General features: G+C 35.5%; 1 protein-coding gene across 1 annotated transcript in view; it reads left to right on the top strand.

The window, feature by feature from the left end:
* FZD3 (frizzled class receptor 3) overlaps positions 1-19,262 on the top strand; it is a 99,333-nt gene that overhangs the window by 32,237 nt on the left and 47,834 nt on the right. The window contains exons 3-4 of the mRNA XM_047717491.1: positions 5,348-5,544; positions 11,607-12,624. Coding sequence (XP_047573447.1) covers positions 5,348-5,544; positions 11,607-12,624 — 1,215 coding nt within the window. The remainder of the gene's footprint in view (positions 1-5,347; positions 5,545-11,606; positions 12,625-19,262) is intronic.

The following is a 19,262-nucleotide window of genomic DNA, read 5'->3' as shown; positions in this document are numbered from 1 at the left end:
CCTTTTGTCCTGCAGTGTTTCTCCAACACTCTTTATTGATAAAGTTTAAATTTATGCTTACTGTAAAGGAGAAATGATTATCATAGAGCAGGTATTGAGGGGTGAGTTTGGAACTGAGGGATAAAGTTTGACAACTGGAACACAAGTCATCTATGAATAATGATGCTATCTTTCTTTCTGACCCATGTACCCCTAATTCTTATATTTCTTTCCTTCTAATTCTTTCACCTTTTATTTCTTTTTCTTTTCTTACTGCCCTGCTGAGGACTTTCAATACAGTGTTAAATAAGATGGTAATGACAGGTACTTTTGCCTCATCCTCGATTTTGGGAAGCTTTCTCCAATTTACCACCAAGTATGAGGTTTGCTGTGGTTTGATGTATCTACTTCCCAGAAGATTTGAGGAGATTTCTTCTTACTCTGCAAGTAGTTTTCATAATAAATGTGTGTTGAATTTCATTTAATACTTTTACTACATCTCTATTATTAGTGGATCATGTGATTTTTTTCCCCCTTTTTCTATTAATGCTATTAATTACATTAACTGGTTTTTCAGATGTTAATCAGTGTTCTGTCCTTAGGAAAAAAGTTCATGTGGTATATTACTCCTTTTGTACATATTCTGGATTAATTTACTGATATAATTTTTATATCTATGATCATGAGGACTAATTTTCCTTCTTAGATAGTTCCTGTTGGGTTGTATTATAAAAATTAGGCTGATTTCATTAGACGAATTGGGTAAAGTTCCTTTTTCCCCCCTTTTAGGAAGAGTTTTTGTGTGATTATTGCAACTTCTTCATTTGATGTTTGACATATTTTTCTAGTAAAGCCATCTTAGTCTAGAGTTCTCTTTGGGGGGAATAATTTCTAATAATGGATTAAATTTCTTTGTAGATAGAAGATAAACTTTTATGAGTTTTGGTAAATTGTGATTTTTTTTTCCCAAGGCATTTGTTCATTTCATCATGTCAATATTATTACTTTTGGTATCTACATTATAAATCTAGTAATATAAATCTAGTAAATTTATTATTTATGGTATCTACGTTATTTTTCTACATTCATTTTCTTCATTCCTGATAGTGATAATTGAAATTGCTTATTTTCTTGTTACTGCTTTCCTTATACATTCCTTAAGTTTAGCCATTCTTTTTCTAGCTTTTTTTTTTTTTTAAGATTTTATTTATTTATTTGACAGAGAGAGATCACAGGTAGGCAGAGAGGCAGACAGAGAGAGAAAGGGAGAAGCAGGCTCCCCGCCGAGCAGAGAGCCCGATGCGGGGCTCAATCCCAGGACCCTGAGATCATCACCTGAGCCGAAGGCAGAGGCTTAACCCACTGAGCCACCCAGGCGCCCCCTTTTTCTAGCTTCTTGAGATGGAGCTTAGGTCATTGATTGTTTTCAGGCTTTCTTATTATCTGTTATGTGTATATCAGATTGTAGATTTTCTCTGAGTACAGCTTTTGCTGATATTGTCTTTATTTACTTTTATATATAGATTATATAATCTATATAATTATGTATACAACTTACATCTCTGTTATGATTCCCTTTGTTGATTATGGGTTATTTAGAAGTTTGTTGTCTAATTTCCAGATTTTCAAGCAGTTGGGTTTGGGCATTTTCTGTAATTGGTTTATACCTTAATTACATTTTAGTCTTAAAACCTTCTATGAATGATTTTAATTCTCTGAAGGTTGCTGTGGCATGCTTTAGGATCTAGAATATGGCTAATTTTAATAAAGATTTCGTGTTCCTGTTAAATAGGATCCAGTTATTATTGGATATCATGAGTATAAATGTTATTTATTTATTTATTTTTTAAAAATTTTATTTATTTATTTGACAGAGAGAGCGAGAGACACAAGCAGGCAGAGCAGCAGAAGGAGAGTGAGAGACAGGCTCCTCACTGAGCAGGGAGCCCAATGTGGGGCTCAATTCCCGGACCCTGGGATCATGACCTGAGCCAAAAGCAGTCACTTAACCAAGTCACCCAAGTGCCCCATAAATATGTTACTTAGATGAAATTTATAATTGGCTTGTTTAGATTTTCTGTATTCTTACAGAATTTTTGTCCTCTTCTGTCACTTATTGAGATACACACACACACACACCCGGTATTTTGTATGTATTTTAAGACATTATTACTTTTTATTGGTACAGGGAGTATTCATTTATATTTTCCCACATTTTCACCCCTTTTGTTGATTTTAAGTACTTTTGAGTTTTCATCTTTGATCATCTTTCTTCCGTCTGAAAAGCTCTTGAGTATTCCTTATAGTGCAGGTTTGCTGGTGACTGATTTTCTCTCATTTTTTTGTCTGTCTGAAAATGTCTTTACTTTGCCTTCATTTATGAAGGATATTTTTGCTGGCTGTAGACTTAGAAGTTTGCAGTTATTTTTCCTTAGCTCTTTAAAAGTCATTCTGTTGTTTTATGGTTTTCCAAAGTCAGCTCTGAGGGTTAACTGTTGCTCTGTTAAAGGTAAGTTGTCTTTTCCTCCTTCCACTTCCATTGGCTCCTTTTCAGATATTTTTCTTCAGTTTTCAACAATTTAACATTTGCCTCACTGTGATTTTCTTATTTTTATCCTTTGTGGGGTTTATAGAAGATTTTGAATCTGTAGATTGTTGTCTTCAATTAGTTTTAGAAAATTCTCAGGCATCATCTTTTTATATAATGCCTCTGCCCATTTTCTTTCTCCCCACATTTTAAGATTCTAGTTATGCATATCTTAGGCTTTTCCATGTTTTACATGTCTCTTATTTTTTTAATGTATTTTTCAGTATTTTTTGGTCTGTGTGCTTCTGTGTGCTTCTGTTTGGATATTTTGTATTGTCTTGTTTTCTTTTTTGCCATTTCTGTCTTTTGATAAATCTAATGAGTTCTTAATTTCAGATTGTATATCTCAGTTATAAAATTTCCACTTGATTCCTTTCATAATAGATTTCAGTTTCTGGTGAGATTCTTCATTTTTATTTTCTTGAACATATTTGACATAATTATATACAGTCTTATATATTAAGTTCAATAGCTTGACCACCAAAATGTAATTTTTTTCTTGGTTTTAATCATATGGTTCTGTCTCCTCTCTCTCTCTTTTTTAAAAAATATTTTATTTACTTATTTGATAGAGGGGGGAGAGAGAGACTGCACATGAACAGGGTGGGCAGGGGCAGAGGAGAGGGACAAAGAGACTCCCTGCTGAGCAGAGGGCCTGATGGGGGGCTGGATCCCAGGACTCTGAGATCATCACCTGAGCCAAAGGCTTAACCAGCTGAGCCACCCAGACACCCCATATAGTCCTGTCTCTTGAAACACCTAGTAATTTTTTTTGAGTGTTAGACATTACAAAATGTTGGTGAGGTTCCAGATAATGTTCTGTTACTCCAGAGAAGGCTCACCCTTTCTTCTAATTAGCAGATAAATGGTGGATCACCTTAATTCCATTAGGGACTGAGCTGAGTTGAGGCTGGTAGGTCTCTGCCTTCCTTTGTTGTCACTGCAACAAGAATGTAGCTATTCAGAGGCTTCCACCTGGGAGAGTTTGGTATGTTCAGTTCCTCTGTCAGAACTTGAACTCTAATCCATGTTTCCTTAGTACAATAAAACTCCAAAATCTCCACTCTGCTTTTCAAAGAGGCTTTCTGCTTAGCTTCTTAGCTCCTTCCTCCTGCAGCTTCAGAATTTTCTGATTTCTTGAAGGGAAAATTGGCTCTATGTCAGACTCAGCCCTTGGCACTTCCCCTTCTCGAAACCTATGTCTTATTCCTTTCATTTTGAATTTTATCTATAGCCTTGTAAGACCACCAAAACTGCACTGGTTTCTAGCACCAGCCTAGTCAAAGCTTGATTCTCAGCCTCTCACCTTATGACTTAACAAACTGCCTTCAACTTCAAGATTCAACAAATGCCTTCTTAGAAAAGCAGCTCTGCATATCAGGCCACATATCCATGTTTCCTGTTCTCTGTATTCTTGGTCCCTCTAGTTTTTTTTGCTTCAGCAGTTCTTCAGTAGCTTTAAATAGATGTTTTAAAACTGTTTTTCTGTATTTTAAAATTGTTCTTGATGGAAACATTGGTTTAATACAGCCTATTCCTTCATCCTTGGGAATGATGGTCACACAGAATTTATTGTTATATGTTGGGTACCATGTCCATTATACAGTTAACTCTTGAGTTTCTTTAAGTGACTCTTGGTTTTCTGACTGCATCTTGTATAGGAGGCCTTTGGAAAATATTATGTGTCAATGTAAAAGCTGATTGATTCTTTTTTTTTTTAAGATTTTATTTATTTATTTGACAGACAGAGATCACAGTAGGCAGAGAAGCAAGCAGAGAGAGAGGAAGGGAAGCAGGCTCCCTGCTGAGCAGAGAGCCCCATGCAGGGTTTGATCCCAGCACCCTGGGATCATGACCTGAGCCGAAGGCAGAGGCTTTAACCCACTGAGCCACCCAGGCGCCCCAAAAGCTGATTGATTCTTAATAGAAAGGCTTAGTGGTGAGAATATCTGTTACCAGATCAAAATCAGCAATGACTCTGAAACCATTATATGAATAAGTGAAAAGAATATTTGATAATGAAAAACTTAGATGAATATTTATTGGGATGTTTGATCTATTCCTGTGGTTTTAATGATTATTTAAGCATGGTTTTACATCTAGAGCCTCTATTTTTCCTTTTGTTTCCTTAATATCAGCTTACAGTGTTAGTTCTGTTTACATCATATGATACCCATTTAAAAAATTTTTTTTAATGTAAAAGAACAAGAAAATATGAGACAAATGTGAGAGATCTTTCCCTCTCCCACACTCCCAAAATAACTACTGCTATGTATAACTGCTTCTCTTCCTCCACTCCCACTCCCTTTCCTCTTTTAGCATTTGTCTGCTCTTTCTTGTTGATACTTGTTAGTTGAATAAAATTGAAATTCATAAAAAGAAGAAAATTAAAATCTCTTAGATTCCTGTCACCAAGCAGTAATCACTTTTTTGAACATTTGGCATATATCTTTTATTGTTTTTTTTTCTATGTAATGTGTATCATATTGTGATTCTCAGCCCTGCCTCTTCATTAATATCACCTCTAACAATTAAAATATACATATAAATTCTGAAACACATCTCAGTCTCAACCAATTCAGAATCCTTAGGGATATAGCAAAGAGGATTTTATTTCAAAAACCAAAACTTTCCTTCAGAAATTTTAGTAGCCTTCAGAAATTTTTAAAATGAAAAAAAAAAAAAAAACAAAAAAACAAAGAATATTGTAATATTCTAAATAGGAAGTTTTAAGTTGTATACAATTCTTTCTCTAATTGTTCAATTTTAACTTTTTCCTAGCCATTCCACCCAATGGTGAATCTGGATTGTTCTCGGGATTTTCGGCCATTTCTTTGTGCACTCTATGCTCCTATTTGTATGGAATATGGACGTGTCACTCTTCCGTGTCGTAGGCTGTGTCAGCGGGCTTACAGTGAGTGTTCGGAGCTCATGGAGATGTTTGGTGTTCCGTGGCCTGAAGATATGGAATGCAGTAGGTGCGAAAACCATAGATTTTCATGGATCATTACTTAATGCTATAGTATGTTCAAAATTACTTGTCTTCTAGTTCATCAGTTTTAAAAAACTTTCTTGAAGTACATATTAATCTTAATTTTAACAGCCGTTTCATGGCCTCAGAATTGTTCATTTCCTTAAGAATTTCAAGTCACTGGATGAAAAGGTAGAAAAGGAAAAAAACATTTCAATGAAGAGATTTTTAAGAGAATTAAGAAAAACAGTCAAGATGTAAAGTTGATTTTTCTTCCTTCACAAAATTTCTGGCTATACAAGTAATGCTACTAGTAAGTAATGCAATTAGAAAATATAGAGAAGAAAATAATCATTCATTACCTCACCATTAAATGTCTTTAATGATGACATAGTGGAAATTAAATATTTGTATGATTTTAAATGTGTTAATGACTAAAGTAGTTCTGTCAACCCTTTTTTGTCATTAATTAACAAACCAGAATTAGGAAATGTCAGATACTTTTCAGATTACTTCCAAAATATAGATTATAAGCATTTCCTAAAGCTTTGACAACGTTCACGAGACGGTCTTGTAGATTTATATGAGAGAATGTTATTGTTAGTAATAATGTATAGAGTATTTCTTATATAATTTGTGCCTTTTTGTATTGTGAAATATTTCAGAAATAAGGAATAATAAGATAAATGCATATGTACTATTGTTGTCTAACTTTATCCAGTCTTAACAGTTTGTGATTCTTGGTTTAGTCACTTTTTTTTTTTTTTAAAGAAATAATACAAGTAGAGTTGAAAGTTCCTTCCTTGGTACACATCTTGATTTCATTCCCTTCTTTCCTCCCCAGAGATGAAGTAATAATTATGTTGATGTGTTGTTAATCATTTCTATATTTGCTTTTATACTCTTATTACATATATACACATCTATAAACAACATTAAAATTTTTTAAATGTATCTGTATATCTCTAGGTTTGGTTCATTCCTTTCAATTGCTACATAATGGACTACTATGTTAATATTCCATAGTTATTTAGCCACTTTCTGTTGCTAGTCATTTATTTCTGGGTGTTTGCTGTTATCAGTAGTGCTGCAGTGAACATTCTTTTCTCCTTTATGTTAAAATTATTTCTGTCATCTAAAAGTAGTCCGTGGAGGTGGGTAAAAAGCAGGTGTTGTTACCCTCATTTGGCATTTGGAAAAACTTCAGAAATAAAACATACCAGTTTCTTATGGTCAGTTCACTGACATTTTGCTTTCTCATATTTGTCTACTCTGTTTCCCACCTGTTTAACCTGTTTTCTTATCTAGTCCCATGTAACCATTCATCCACTTTCTCCCCAAACATGTGGTAGCGTTTACAGTCCCTCTTTTAGAAGTCTTTTACTTTCTTGTTATTTATAACAACAGTTATGATTTGCTTGGGCAACACTCTGTTTTACGTTTCTTGTAGCTAACTCCCATTATTTAGTGGTCTTTTTATATTAATAGTTTATATACTAGTATAGAAATCTCATTATCATCCTTATTTTGATGGGATTAGATCTGTTTTATGTCCTCACTATTGCATGGCATTGACTAACTGTGAAACCTCAAATTCTGGCAAACTCATCTTTCATAACAACCTTTCATTCTTCCACATCTCTCCTATTCTTGTTCCTACTGCTCTTGAACTTCTTGGACACTCCCAGACTTTGTTTTTTTTTTTTTTCCCCCTCTCCTAGTATCCCTCTTCCTAATCTCATTTATTTCCTTACTTAATCTTCGTGGTCTATCACTTGAAATGATACCTTGCTAGCAATTTCAACATTGAAGCAATCTTGAAGCAATTCCTTCTACTGAACTTGTTTGTCAGATTTCCAACTGGATTGAGTCAACCCATTTCTATATGCTGTATGTTTAATGATGCCAACCATAGCAGTTCTGTTTGCTGTCTGTCTTTGGCAAATTTCCAGTTTGGTCAACAGAATAATTTCTGTTTTTTCCTCTCAGCACCTCTGTCAAATCTGTATCACTCACTTCAAACCTGTATTTCAGCTTTATTCTGTATTTCATCCTAATTCCCCTCAACCTCAGCTTGCCCTCTTTTCATGAAAATCATTTACGCCATTACATGTGAACTATTCTGGTCTGCTATTTCTCAGACCAATTATTCTTAATTTCTTTTTTTGGATCCTCTTCCTCATTTTGCCCCTTGAGTATTGGTGCTTTCCAGAGTTCTGTTCCTGTTCTTTTTGATTCTACGTGCTTTCCAGGATGATCTCATCTCACTCACTTTAACTCTTCCTCATCTGCTGCTGACTCCTACACCTAAATCTATAGCTTTGACATCTTGCTGAGTTCCAAATCTGCATATCTAGCAGCTATTGGAAATCCTAGCCTGCATTTGTCTCAAATACCTCAATTTCAACATGTCTAAAATTGATTTTCCTTTGCTCATTTTTTAATTCTCTATAAGTCATCTTCTGTTCCTCCTTCATTTGCCTTAGCTCCCATATCTAATCAATTATAAACTGTATTGCTTTTATCTAACTAATTTCATATATGTCTCATTCCCACTGCCTTATCTGTTTTATTTTATTTCTTTTTAGGATTTAAAAATAATTTTTAAGTAATCTCTATGCCCAACATGGGGCTTGAACTTAGAACCTGGAGATCAAGAGTCACATGTTCTACCAGCTCAGCCAACCAGGTGCCCCTGACTTTACCTGGTTTTAGTCCTGATGTTATTTGAATCAACTAATATCTCTGCCTCCATTTTTGCCCAAGTCTATCTTCCACACTGTTCCTAGTCATCTTTCTAATTACCTGGGTTAGGTCTATATGAATATGTTTATTCAGTAATCATTAACAAATATTAGTTGGGTGTGTCCTGTGTGCTAGCCACTAGTCTAGATGCTGAAGATAAGTAGTGAACAAAATACAGTCTTGGTTCTTATGGAACTAAAATTCTAATAGTGATGGCAGTGGTGGGAGATAACAAATAAATAGATAATATCAGATGGTAATGAATGCTAATACGAAAAAGAATAGGGTTGGGTGGTAATAATAAAATATGGGGAAGCAGAAGGACTCTCTTCTACAGACGTATTGGAGAATGCCTTTTTGATAAAGAGGCATTAGAATAAGGACCCAAACGATAGGAGAGAACAAATAACCTAGATGTCTAGGGAAGAAAAACCTAGGCATAGGAAACAGCAGTTAGTGTACCTGCTCTGAAATGGAAGCATGCTTGGATTAGCCAAAGAACAAGGGAACCAGAGAATCTGGAGTCAAGTAATTTAGGAAGAATGGAAGGATATCAGATTAGAAAAATACTGGTCGTAGGGTCTTTGTAGCTCTGATATGGACTTTGGATTTGACTCTTAGTGAGGTGGGAGAGCACTAGAGGACTTTGAGCAGAAGAGACATGATCATGAGCACAGGAGTGGCATGTCTATAAAGGACACTGACTGCTGTGTGGAAATGGAGATCAATTGGAAGATACTCCAGAAGTCCGGGGAAGAGGTATTAATGGCTTAAACTGCACAGAGCCAGTGGAGGAAATGAGAAGATACATCATAAGGTACGGTGATAGAAATTGGTGGCAGATTGTGAGATATGTATTAGAGGAAAGGATTTCAAAGATGACCCCAAGGTTTTTGGGCTGAGTAACTAGAAGAATGTGATTACCACTTATGGAAACGGGGGAAACTTAAGGAGTAGAAATCAAGAGTTTGGTTTTTGGAAAGATTATAGAGTGAAGTGTATATATATTGAATGGCAGATAAGTAAACAAAGATAGCCATAAAAACATAAAGTTTCAAACCTTATATCACTGTTCTCTCTCTTCTGCAACATGCTTATCTCTCCAACCTGATCTCCTGTCACAAGTCATGCACACTTCATGCTCCAGCAATATTAAACTATCCTGTTCAAATCTCTTTGCCTTTGCTTGCATTTCTTGCTAGAATATTGATTGGCATACTACCAGAACTGTCAAATACTGAGTCAAAATCCTGTACTGAGGGTCTTATTTTATGAAGTCTTTCATAATCTTGCCCCTGGGAAGAATTAATCTTTTGTATTATTTTTATACATTATATAGAGTTTGTTTGCTTCATATATCCCACTGCTGAATTTTGTATTTACAATTTGTACCTCCTTTTCGACTGCAGGATAGAAAGTCTGGTTTTTTTGTCTTTTCATGTTTAATCCCTGACATATTGCAGGATATAAGCAAATGCTTAGATGCCAAAAGTTTCTCTCATTTGGATTTACAATTCCAAGTCCAGAGAAGAAAATGGATTGTATTAGAAAATAAAAGATTAATCAGCTACAGCATAAGGTTATACATGTTTTTGTCAAACTTAATATCAACCACAGCTTCTTGGAAACTATTTGATGTATATAAACTATTAAACATCTAGTTATTAGGAGTCTGAAGGCTTAGAGACTGATACAGGCAAGAAAATTGAAGATGCAGAAGTTCATGAGAATGGTACCCTTACTCACGTCTGCACCACAAACCTGTTTTATTTCTCAAGTCTGCAGATCTCGTACCTTTGGAAACTTGCTAAAATGCAAATTTCTGGGCCCTAACACAGGTATATTGTAATATGATTTGTGGTGGTGGGAACCAAGAATTTTCTTATTTATTTATTTATTTTAAAGATTTTATTTCTTTATTAGACCAAGAGAGAGAGCACAAGCAAGGGCAGAGGAAGAGGGAGAAGCAGGTTCCCTGCTGAGTGGTACCCTAGGATCGTGACCTGAGCCTAATGTAGATGCTTAACTGACTGAGCCCCCCAGGTGCCCCAAGAAGTTTTATTTTTAGAAAGATTTTATTCATTTATTTGAATGAGGGAGGGAGAGGGAGAGCACAAGTCGGGGGAGGAGCAGAGGGAGAGGGAGAAGCAGACTCCCTGTTGAGCAGGGAGCCCAGCTTGGGGCTTGATCCCAGGACTGCTGATTGTGACCTGAGCTGAAGGCAGGCATTTAACTGACTGAGCCACCCAGGTGGCACTGAACTTTTATTTTTAAAACAATATTTTTTCTTACGTACACCAAAGTTTGAGAATAACTGAGTTAGAGAATGTAATGGATTGGATAGAAATTAGGGATGATAAGAAAGAAGTAGTTGATATTAGAGACTTTAGAAGGACTGTAATTAACCAATATGCTAAGCAGGGGACAAATATAAAATGGGAACGAAAGGTCTAAAAACTACGCCACTTATAATGATTTTTAATGCTAATATAATTCAGAACACCTTGGACTGTGCATTTGGGAAAAATCTTTTAACATTTCTGCTTAAGGAAGTTCCATTGAATCTGGTGTAACTGTAGTTAAAGATTGGGGAAAAGCTACTATTTTGTTAGAGATATGTATTTATTTCTTTTATAATAATGTATAGTTTGAAATCTTATTTTAAAGTGTGTGTCTTAAATAAATGCTCCCTATATACAGTGTTACTTATTGATGGCTAAGTTAGGCTATTTTAATTAAAAGAAGACTCTTTGGGTTGCCTGGCTGCCTCAGTCAGAAGAGTATGCAACTCTTGTTCTCAGGAGTTGTGAGTTCAGGCCCTATGTTGGGGGTAGAAATTATTGGAAAAAAAAAAACAAAACTTAAAAAAAGTACTGTTTTTGAAACCAAAACAAAATTAAGTATAAAGCCAGGGCGCCTGAGTGGCTCAGTCAGTTGAGCGTCTGCCTTCGGCTCAGGTCATGATTCTGGTGTGCTGGAATCAGGCCCCAAATTGGGCTCCCTCTTGACAGGGGGCCTGCTTCTCCCTCTCCCACTCCCCCTGCTTGTGTTCCCTCTGTAACTGTGTCTTTCTCCGTCAAATAAATAAAATCTTTAAAAAAAAATCAGATATAAAACCATATTACTTTTTGATCAACAATGGACAGTCTGATTGTATGGCCCATGAACAAGAATCAATATTTACTTTATTCCTACTTAATATAATTGTACGCCAAGGATATTAGAATGAAGAAGGTCATGAGTGCTAAATTTGGAAACCCAAATTGTTAGGTATCAATAGATTTCCCAATAAGTGAAAATGGTTCTTATCTTGTATTTTTTTAGGTTCCCAGATTGTGATGAGCCATATCCTCGACTTGTGGATCTGAATTTAGCTGGTGATCCTACTGAAGGAGCTCCAGTGGCAGTGCAGAGGGACTATGGTTTTTGGTGTCCTCGAGAGTTGAAAATTGATCCTGATCTTGGTTATTCTTTTTTACACGTGCGTGATTGTTCACCTCCTTGTCCAAATATGTACTTTAGGAGAGAAGAACTTTCATTTGCTCGATACTTCATAGGATTAATTTCAATCATTTGCCTCTCTGCCACGTTGTTTACTTTTTTAACTTTTTTGATTGATGTCACAAGATTCCGTTATCCTGAAAGACCTATCATATTTTATGCAGTCTGCTACATGATGGTATCACTAATTTTCTTCATTGGGTTTTTGCTTGAGGACCGAGTAGCCTGCAATGCATCTAGCCCTGCACAGTATAAGGCTTCCACAGTGACACAAGGATCTCATAATAAAGCTTGTACCATGCTTTTTATGGTACTCTATTTTTTTACTATGGCTGGCAGTGTCTGGTGGGTAATTCTTACCATCACATGGTTCTTGGCAGCTGTGCCAAAGTGGGGTAGTGAAGCTATTGAGAAGAAAGCATTGCTATTTCACGCCAGTGCATGGGGCATCCCTGGAACTCTAACTATCATCCTTTTAGCGATGAATAAAATTGAAGGTGACAATATCAGTGGCGTGTGTTTTGTTGGCCTCTACGATGTTGATGCATTGAGATATTTTGTTCTTGCTCCCCTCTGCCTATATGTGGTAGTTGGAGTTTCTCTCCTCTTAGCTGGCATTATATCCCTAAACAGAGTTCGAATTGAAATTCCATTAGAAAAGGAGAACCAAGATAAGTTGGTGAAGTTTATGATCCGGATCGGTGTTTTCAGCATTCTTTATCTCGTACCACTCTTGGTTGTAATTGGATGCTACTTCTATGAGCAAGCTTACCGTGGCATCTGGGAAACAACATGGATACAAGAACGCTGCAGAGAATATCACATTCCATGTCCTTATCAGGTAAGGGAAACCTTGTTCTAAATTTCAGAATGTGTAATAGTGAAAAGAAGGCATATTACTCTAAAGATCTAATCTTAGCTAGTTTAAAAAAAAACTGTTTATGAACCTGTACATTAAAATTTTAAAGATAATGAGCAAATATTTTATAGAAAGAATGTAATATATGTGTTTCTATAAACCTCTTCCATTTAAAAGATGACTTTTACAAGTCTAAGCTATGGGCTTTTAAGCAGTTTACTTCTGTTGTCACAAAACAGTTTGCTTGGTGATTGTTTAGAAGTGTACAGGTTTGAGGGTGAGAAGCACTTTACCAGCTGATAAAAAGGCACTGTCTTTTGTGAAAATTTTACTGATGGTTAAAAGAGGAATTGTTTTAACAGTTTTGCAAAAGTAATAGAATGCAGTTGTACAACTAGTTCATCTCTTAATTGGTCTTGGTTTTTCTTTTTTGCATACTGAATATTTTATGATTTACCTTTGAATTTAAAGAGCTCAGATAATCAGCCACAGAATCATAGAATTTTAGGTCTAGAAAGAACTTTAGAGGTCTTTTATTTTAGTTTCCTCATAATTTAGAGTTCTTAAACATCTATCTCATTTGAGGCTTAGAAATGTTAAGTGACTTAGTTATATTCAAACTGGGATTTAGTGTTAGGAGAGGAATGTAGCAAGGAAACTACTCCAGAATAATTGATGCTAAGTATTTCTCTTATCTTAAAACCTTCTCTAGAACCTATGACCCTAGCTATCATTCTCTCTTCCTTTTAAGACAAGTTTTCTTGAAAGAGCAGTCTCCATTGCTGTCTCCTGTTCACATTCCAGGTTAGCTGTTAGAAGTGCACCAAGCCACCCTTTCATCTCCCTTCACCCTTAAGGTTTAATTACGTTTTTTAAAGTACTAACATATTATAGATAATTTTTGTCTCTTTCCCCTGCTAGACAGTGAATTCTTTGAAAGCAAGAACTTCTTTTTCATATTTTTATATTTTTTGAATACATATTCTGTAGGTTAGTAGATGATAACATCAACAATGTGGCTGTATATATGGAGAAAAGACATTTTTAAGAAATGGGGGGTGTGTGTGCCTGGTGGCTCAGCTTTGGCTTGGGTCATGAACTCAGGATTGACACTGAACTCCCTGTGGGCTCTGCACTCAGCAGGGAGTCTATTTGAGATTCTCTCCCTTTCCATCCTACTCCTGCCCCTGCCCCATACCTCTCCCCCACCCTTCACTCTCTCTCTATCTCTCCCTAAAAATATATAAATAAATAAATCATTTAAAAAAAAAAAAAAAAAGGAAGACAGAAATGCTGACAGTGGTACCAGGAGCAAGGAGTGTATGATTAGCACATAATCAATGCTGATAAATATTTAATGACTGAGAATGTCAATTTATTATTGTATAAATATTAGCTATGGGCTTTTTAAAAACAACTTATATTGAGAAACCAGAAAAAAGGAATGATTGAAATTGAATTTCTTGGCAGAATGACTTATTAAAAACTCTTAATATGAGTTTTCAGACCTGAAGCTAAGTTATGGAATTTTGCCTCAAATGAGAGAGAAAGAGATGGTTCAGTTACATCATTGGCTTCTTTATATAAGCTATCTAAGTTTCCAGATATATAGTATGTTAGACTATTGAAAAAATAATGTTTGATTATAAAATAATGACCTAAAAAATACCAAATCTGAAATATATAAATTGATAAATTAGTTGGGATGCCACTATTTTCAGGACATTCCTAGAATTCTTTGAGCATTTGAGCATTTGAGCATTTTATTTATTTATTTTTTAATTGAGCATTTGAGCATCTTTAGAACTAGTGTGAGCTGCACAGAAATCTGTGTGGTCATAGATTAAAATGTTTTTTTCATTTCCAATATAGCAAAATAACATTGGAAATGAATTATTGACAATATAGTGAAAGGAATAGAGAATGACATTATAACAATAACATGGTTATTAAGGTGTAAACTCTGGAGCACAAATCCTGGCTTCGTATCTTATTTTCAGTATTTGCTAGCTTTATAATCTTAGGCCAACTTCACCTCTCTCTGCTTTAGTTACTCATCTGTAAAATGAGTAATAGAATCAAATTGTAATAAATTAATAATAGTATTAGAAACAAGCAGAATCTACTTCCTCAGGTTGTTCTTAGGAGTATACATGCACGCGTTCAGAAGAGTGCCTACTACATAATAAGTGCTCAGATATTAGCTTTCATTCATTTTCTTCATTTGTTATTGTTTCTGCTGTTATTTACATACATATATATAAATACGGGATTTTAAAAACCATCCAGTACCAAGCTTTACCAGATGCCATATTTGCTTCAGATTTTCTTTTATTTTAAAATTTTAAGTAAGCTCTACACCCATCGTGGGGCTTGAACTCACTACCCTGAGATCAAGAGTCTCACACTCTAATGACTGAGCCAGCCAGGTGCCCCTTGCTTCAGGCTTTTAAAAGAAATCTTTACGGATTTGGCTGAAGCTTCCTATGTTCCCTTCCCCAATCCTGTTCCTCTTAGTCCCTGTCTAGAGACAACCATCATCCTGAATTTGGAGTATACCATTCCCATTAAAGTCTGTACAACTATATGTATACATATATACAATATGTATATAGCTGTGGAACAGCTGTTTTACAGAAATATGTTATACAGTGATACTATACTATACATATTTCTGTAACTTGATTTTTTTAACTTAACATTTAGTTTTTGAGATGTATTTATATTAATGCTGTGGCTTTAGTTCATTTTTATTTATTTTTAAGATTTTATTTGAGAGACACAGAGAGAGCCAAGCAGTCTTGGGGGGCAGAGGGAGGAATAGACTTCATGCTGATCAGGGAGCTCCATGCAGGCATGACCTGAGCCAAAGGCAGACAGTTAACTGACTGAGCCACCTAGGTGCCCCTCTAGTTCAGTTTTTAAAATGTGTTTCCTTTTAAGGAAGTTTATATTACAAAATGTTTCAAATATGTGGGAGTATAGTAAATAACGTAGCAAACACGTGTGTACTCATATCCAAACTGCCTTGAAATCTTAACATTATATTATATTATATCTATCTGGCTGGCTGGCTGGTTAGCTATCATTGAAGACACAGTTGATGCCTGCCTGTGTTCCCTTAGGTGTTCCCATTCTTTTTCCTGTCCCTCCCCACAGGGAACCCTTCTCGTAAAGGTGGTGCTTATCATTCTTCCCAATATTTTTATATTGTGGCTGAGTATTTGCAGATCTATAAAACTTGCGGTTTGTAAGTTTTAAAAATCCATTAAGTGAAATCATTCTATAGCTTGCTTTTTTTCATTTGGTTTTATGTATGTACTACTAATCTGTTCATTTTAACTGTCTTAATCTAATATATATATACTGCAATCTATTCACTCATTCTTTTTTTTTTAAGATTTTATTTATTTATTTGACAGAGATCACAAGTAGGCAAAGAGGCAGGCAGAGAGAGAGGAAGGGAAGCAGGCTCCCTGCTGAGCAGAAAGCCGGATGTGGGGCTCGATCCCAGGACCCTGGGATCATGACCTGGGCCCAAGGCAGGGGCTTTAACCCACTGAGCCACCCAGGTGCCCCTATTCACTCATTCTTTTAAGGACATGTAGTTTCCAATTTTTTTGCTGTTATAAGCCATTTTTGCAATGAACGTTCTTTTAATACCTCTCTTCCTTGCACATGTCCCAGGAATTTCTAGGATGTATATACCAGAAAGTGAAATTGTTGCATTGTAAGATACATCATCAAACGAAATGGTTATTTTAATTTACACTCACAGTTAAGTATGAATTTCCCATTTTCCCCATCATGGTGTTCTCAGGCTTTTTAGTTTTTGCCAACCTTTAAAACAGTATCTCAATCCTATAGTAATTTTTATTCCCCTTGTAAGGTTGAACATGTTTTCATAGGTTTATTGGCCATTTGGGGTTTCTCTTCTGTGATTTTGCTCATTTCCTGCTTTGTCCATTGCTCTGTTAGGTTATTTGCTTTATTTTATTTTATTTTACTTTAAAATTTCCTTTTATTTGAGAGAGTGCATGGCCATGAGCAGGGGGAGGGGCAGAGGGAGATAGAGAATCTGAAGCAGATTCTGTGCTGAGTGAGGAGCCCAATGTGGGGCTCCATTCCAAGATGCTGAGGTCATAACCCAAGCCAGAATCAAGAGTGAGACGCTTAACCAACTGGCCATCCAGGTGCCCACGGCAATTTTTAAAATTTGATTTTTTGACTCCTATCTCTAATCTCTTGAAATGTATTTTTTCTACATTACGAAGAAGATAATTTTATTTTTCATACAAGTAAGCACTATGCCTTTTGCACCATTTATCAAATAGCCCATCTAAATTGTAATGCAACCTCTGTCACACTCAAATTTCATTTTTAGGTTCTCTCTTTTGTTCCATTGGTCTATTTCTATAGCTTTGCATTAATCCCATGTTTCCCCTACCTTGCTCTTCAGAATTATGTTAACCGTTCTTGCCACTTCTGTATATGAATTTTAGAATCAGTTTATCCCTGAAAAACATTTGGCATTTTGATTGAAATTATTTTTTATTTTAAGTGAACTTGGGGGAAATTGCCATCATTGTAATACTAAGTTTTAATATTTTTTTGTTTATTTATGTTTTCATTTATTTGTTCCCGGTACCTTATATTTTTCTTGCAATTGTGAATGGGATCTTTTCTCTATTACGTTTTCAAATTGATTATTGCTGGTATACAAGAATGCCATTAATTGAATTTGTGTATTGATCTTATATTGAGCATCCCTGCTAAAGTTTTTTATTAATTCTAATTATGTAAATTACTTTAGATATTCTTTGTAGAAGTACTGTTGTCTGCAGATAAGGACAGATTTGTCTCTTCATTGCTTTCCAGTTCTTATGTTTTAAGATTTTTGCTTCTATATGCATATGTAAAATGGATTGTGATAAGTTTTTCTTTTCTTGTATTGTCCTTGTCCAGTTTGGGTATCAAGGTTATAACAGCTTCATAAAGTGAGGTTTTTTTTAATTCTCAGTTTTTACAGTGAGTAGAGAGGCTGTTTGCTCTTTGAAAGAGTTGATATAGCCTCTTAAAAACTCTGTCCTGGGATCTTTTTTTTTTTTTAAGATTTTACTTATTTATTTGACAGAGACAAATAGCGGGAAGGGAACACAAGCAGGGGGAGTGGGAGAGGGAGAAGCAGGCTTCCCGCTGAGCAGGCAACCCAGTATGGGGCTCAGTCCCAGGACCCTGGGATCATGACCTGAGCCAAAGGCAGATACTCAATGACTGAGCCACCCAGGCGCCTCTGTCCTGGGATCTTTAAAGTAGGGAGGGAGAAGTTGTGAAAGACACTAGGTTTTTTAAACTATTATTTGAATTTCTTAAATAGTAATTGTTTTATTCAGGTGTTTTATTTCTCATAAAGGCATTCATTTTATTTTTTTAAAGATTATTTTATCTAATTTTTCAAATATATTAGTATCAAGTTATTCATGTATTTTTTGTTTTGTAAATTTTTACCATTTTTTTTGTAGTGTATGTTCTCTTTATTCCACTTTGATCAGTCTTGCTAGATGATTATCTTTTCAATTCAGTTATTTCTGTTCTTATTTTCTTACTAATGCCTCTCTTAAAATTACTTTGTTTTTCTAAATTCTTAAAAGGTTAACTCATGCATTTTCAGTATTTCTAAATTTTTAAAGTGTGTTTAATAGTCATTTTAGCTTTAACCAAAAACTATTCTTGACCATGTTGGTTGTTCATTCATTTTGTTTCCCATACTTGTCTTCAAGTATCTCTGTGATTTATTTATTTTTTTTTGAGAACCCTTTATTCAAATTAGGGAATCTCTTGACTTTTTTATTCTCATTAAAGTTTTCCTAAACCTGATGAAAGAACTGTTTTTCACACTAACACTTCATGAATTAATAATACTCATATACAGGGGTGCCTGGGTGGCTCAGTGGGTTAAAGCCTCCGGCTTCGGCTCAGGTCATGATCCTGGGATTGAGTCCCGCATCGGGCTCTCTGCTCAGCGGGGAGCCTGCTTTCCCTCTCTCTCTGCCTGCTTCTCTGCCTATTTGTGATCTCTCTCGCTCTGTCAAATAAATAAAGAAAATCTTTTTTAAAAAAATACTCATATACAGACATTTTTTAAAAATTTCCTGCAGTATGTATTTTTCCCCCCTGAATTAATATTAGCCTTTTTCTTCAGCACAGTAGTTCAGAGACTGTTCTGGGAGATAGTGCAGGTATGATTAAAGCTTTATTGTGTGTGTGATCCCATTAATTCCCTTGTGACTCCTAGTTTCAGTCTTGCTTAAGTAATAGATGTTGAATTAAACCTGGCTGTTTAAGAGTCACCTGGATAGCTCAGTTGGTTAACTGTCTCCCTTTGGCTCAGGTCATGGTCCCAGATGGAGCCCCATGTTGGGCTCCCTGCTCGGTGAAAAGCCTATTTCTCAACCTCCCTCTGCCCCTCTCCCACTCTCATGCTTTCTCTCACTTGCTTTCTCACTCTTTCTCAATTAAATACAAATAAAATCTTTAAATCTGGCTTGTTCAAAAAAAAAAGAAAATGCTGTAGGGGCACCTGGGTGGTGGCTTAGTCAGTTGAGTGTCCTCTGACCCTT

This window comes from Lutra lutra, chromosome 2 (genome assembly GCF_902655055.1).
Source record: "Lutra lutra chromosome 2, mLutLut1.2, whole genome shotgun sequence".
In the NCBI taxonomy this organism is placed as follows: Eukaryota; Metazoa; Chordata; class Mammalia; order Carnivora; family Mustelidae; genus Lutra; species Lutra lutra.
Note: the sequence above shows the minus strand (reverse complement) of the source record. Positions and strands in the feature narration are given on the sequence as shown.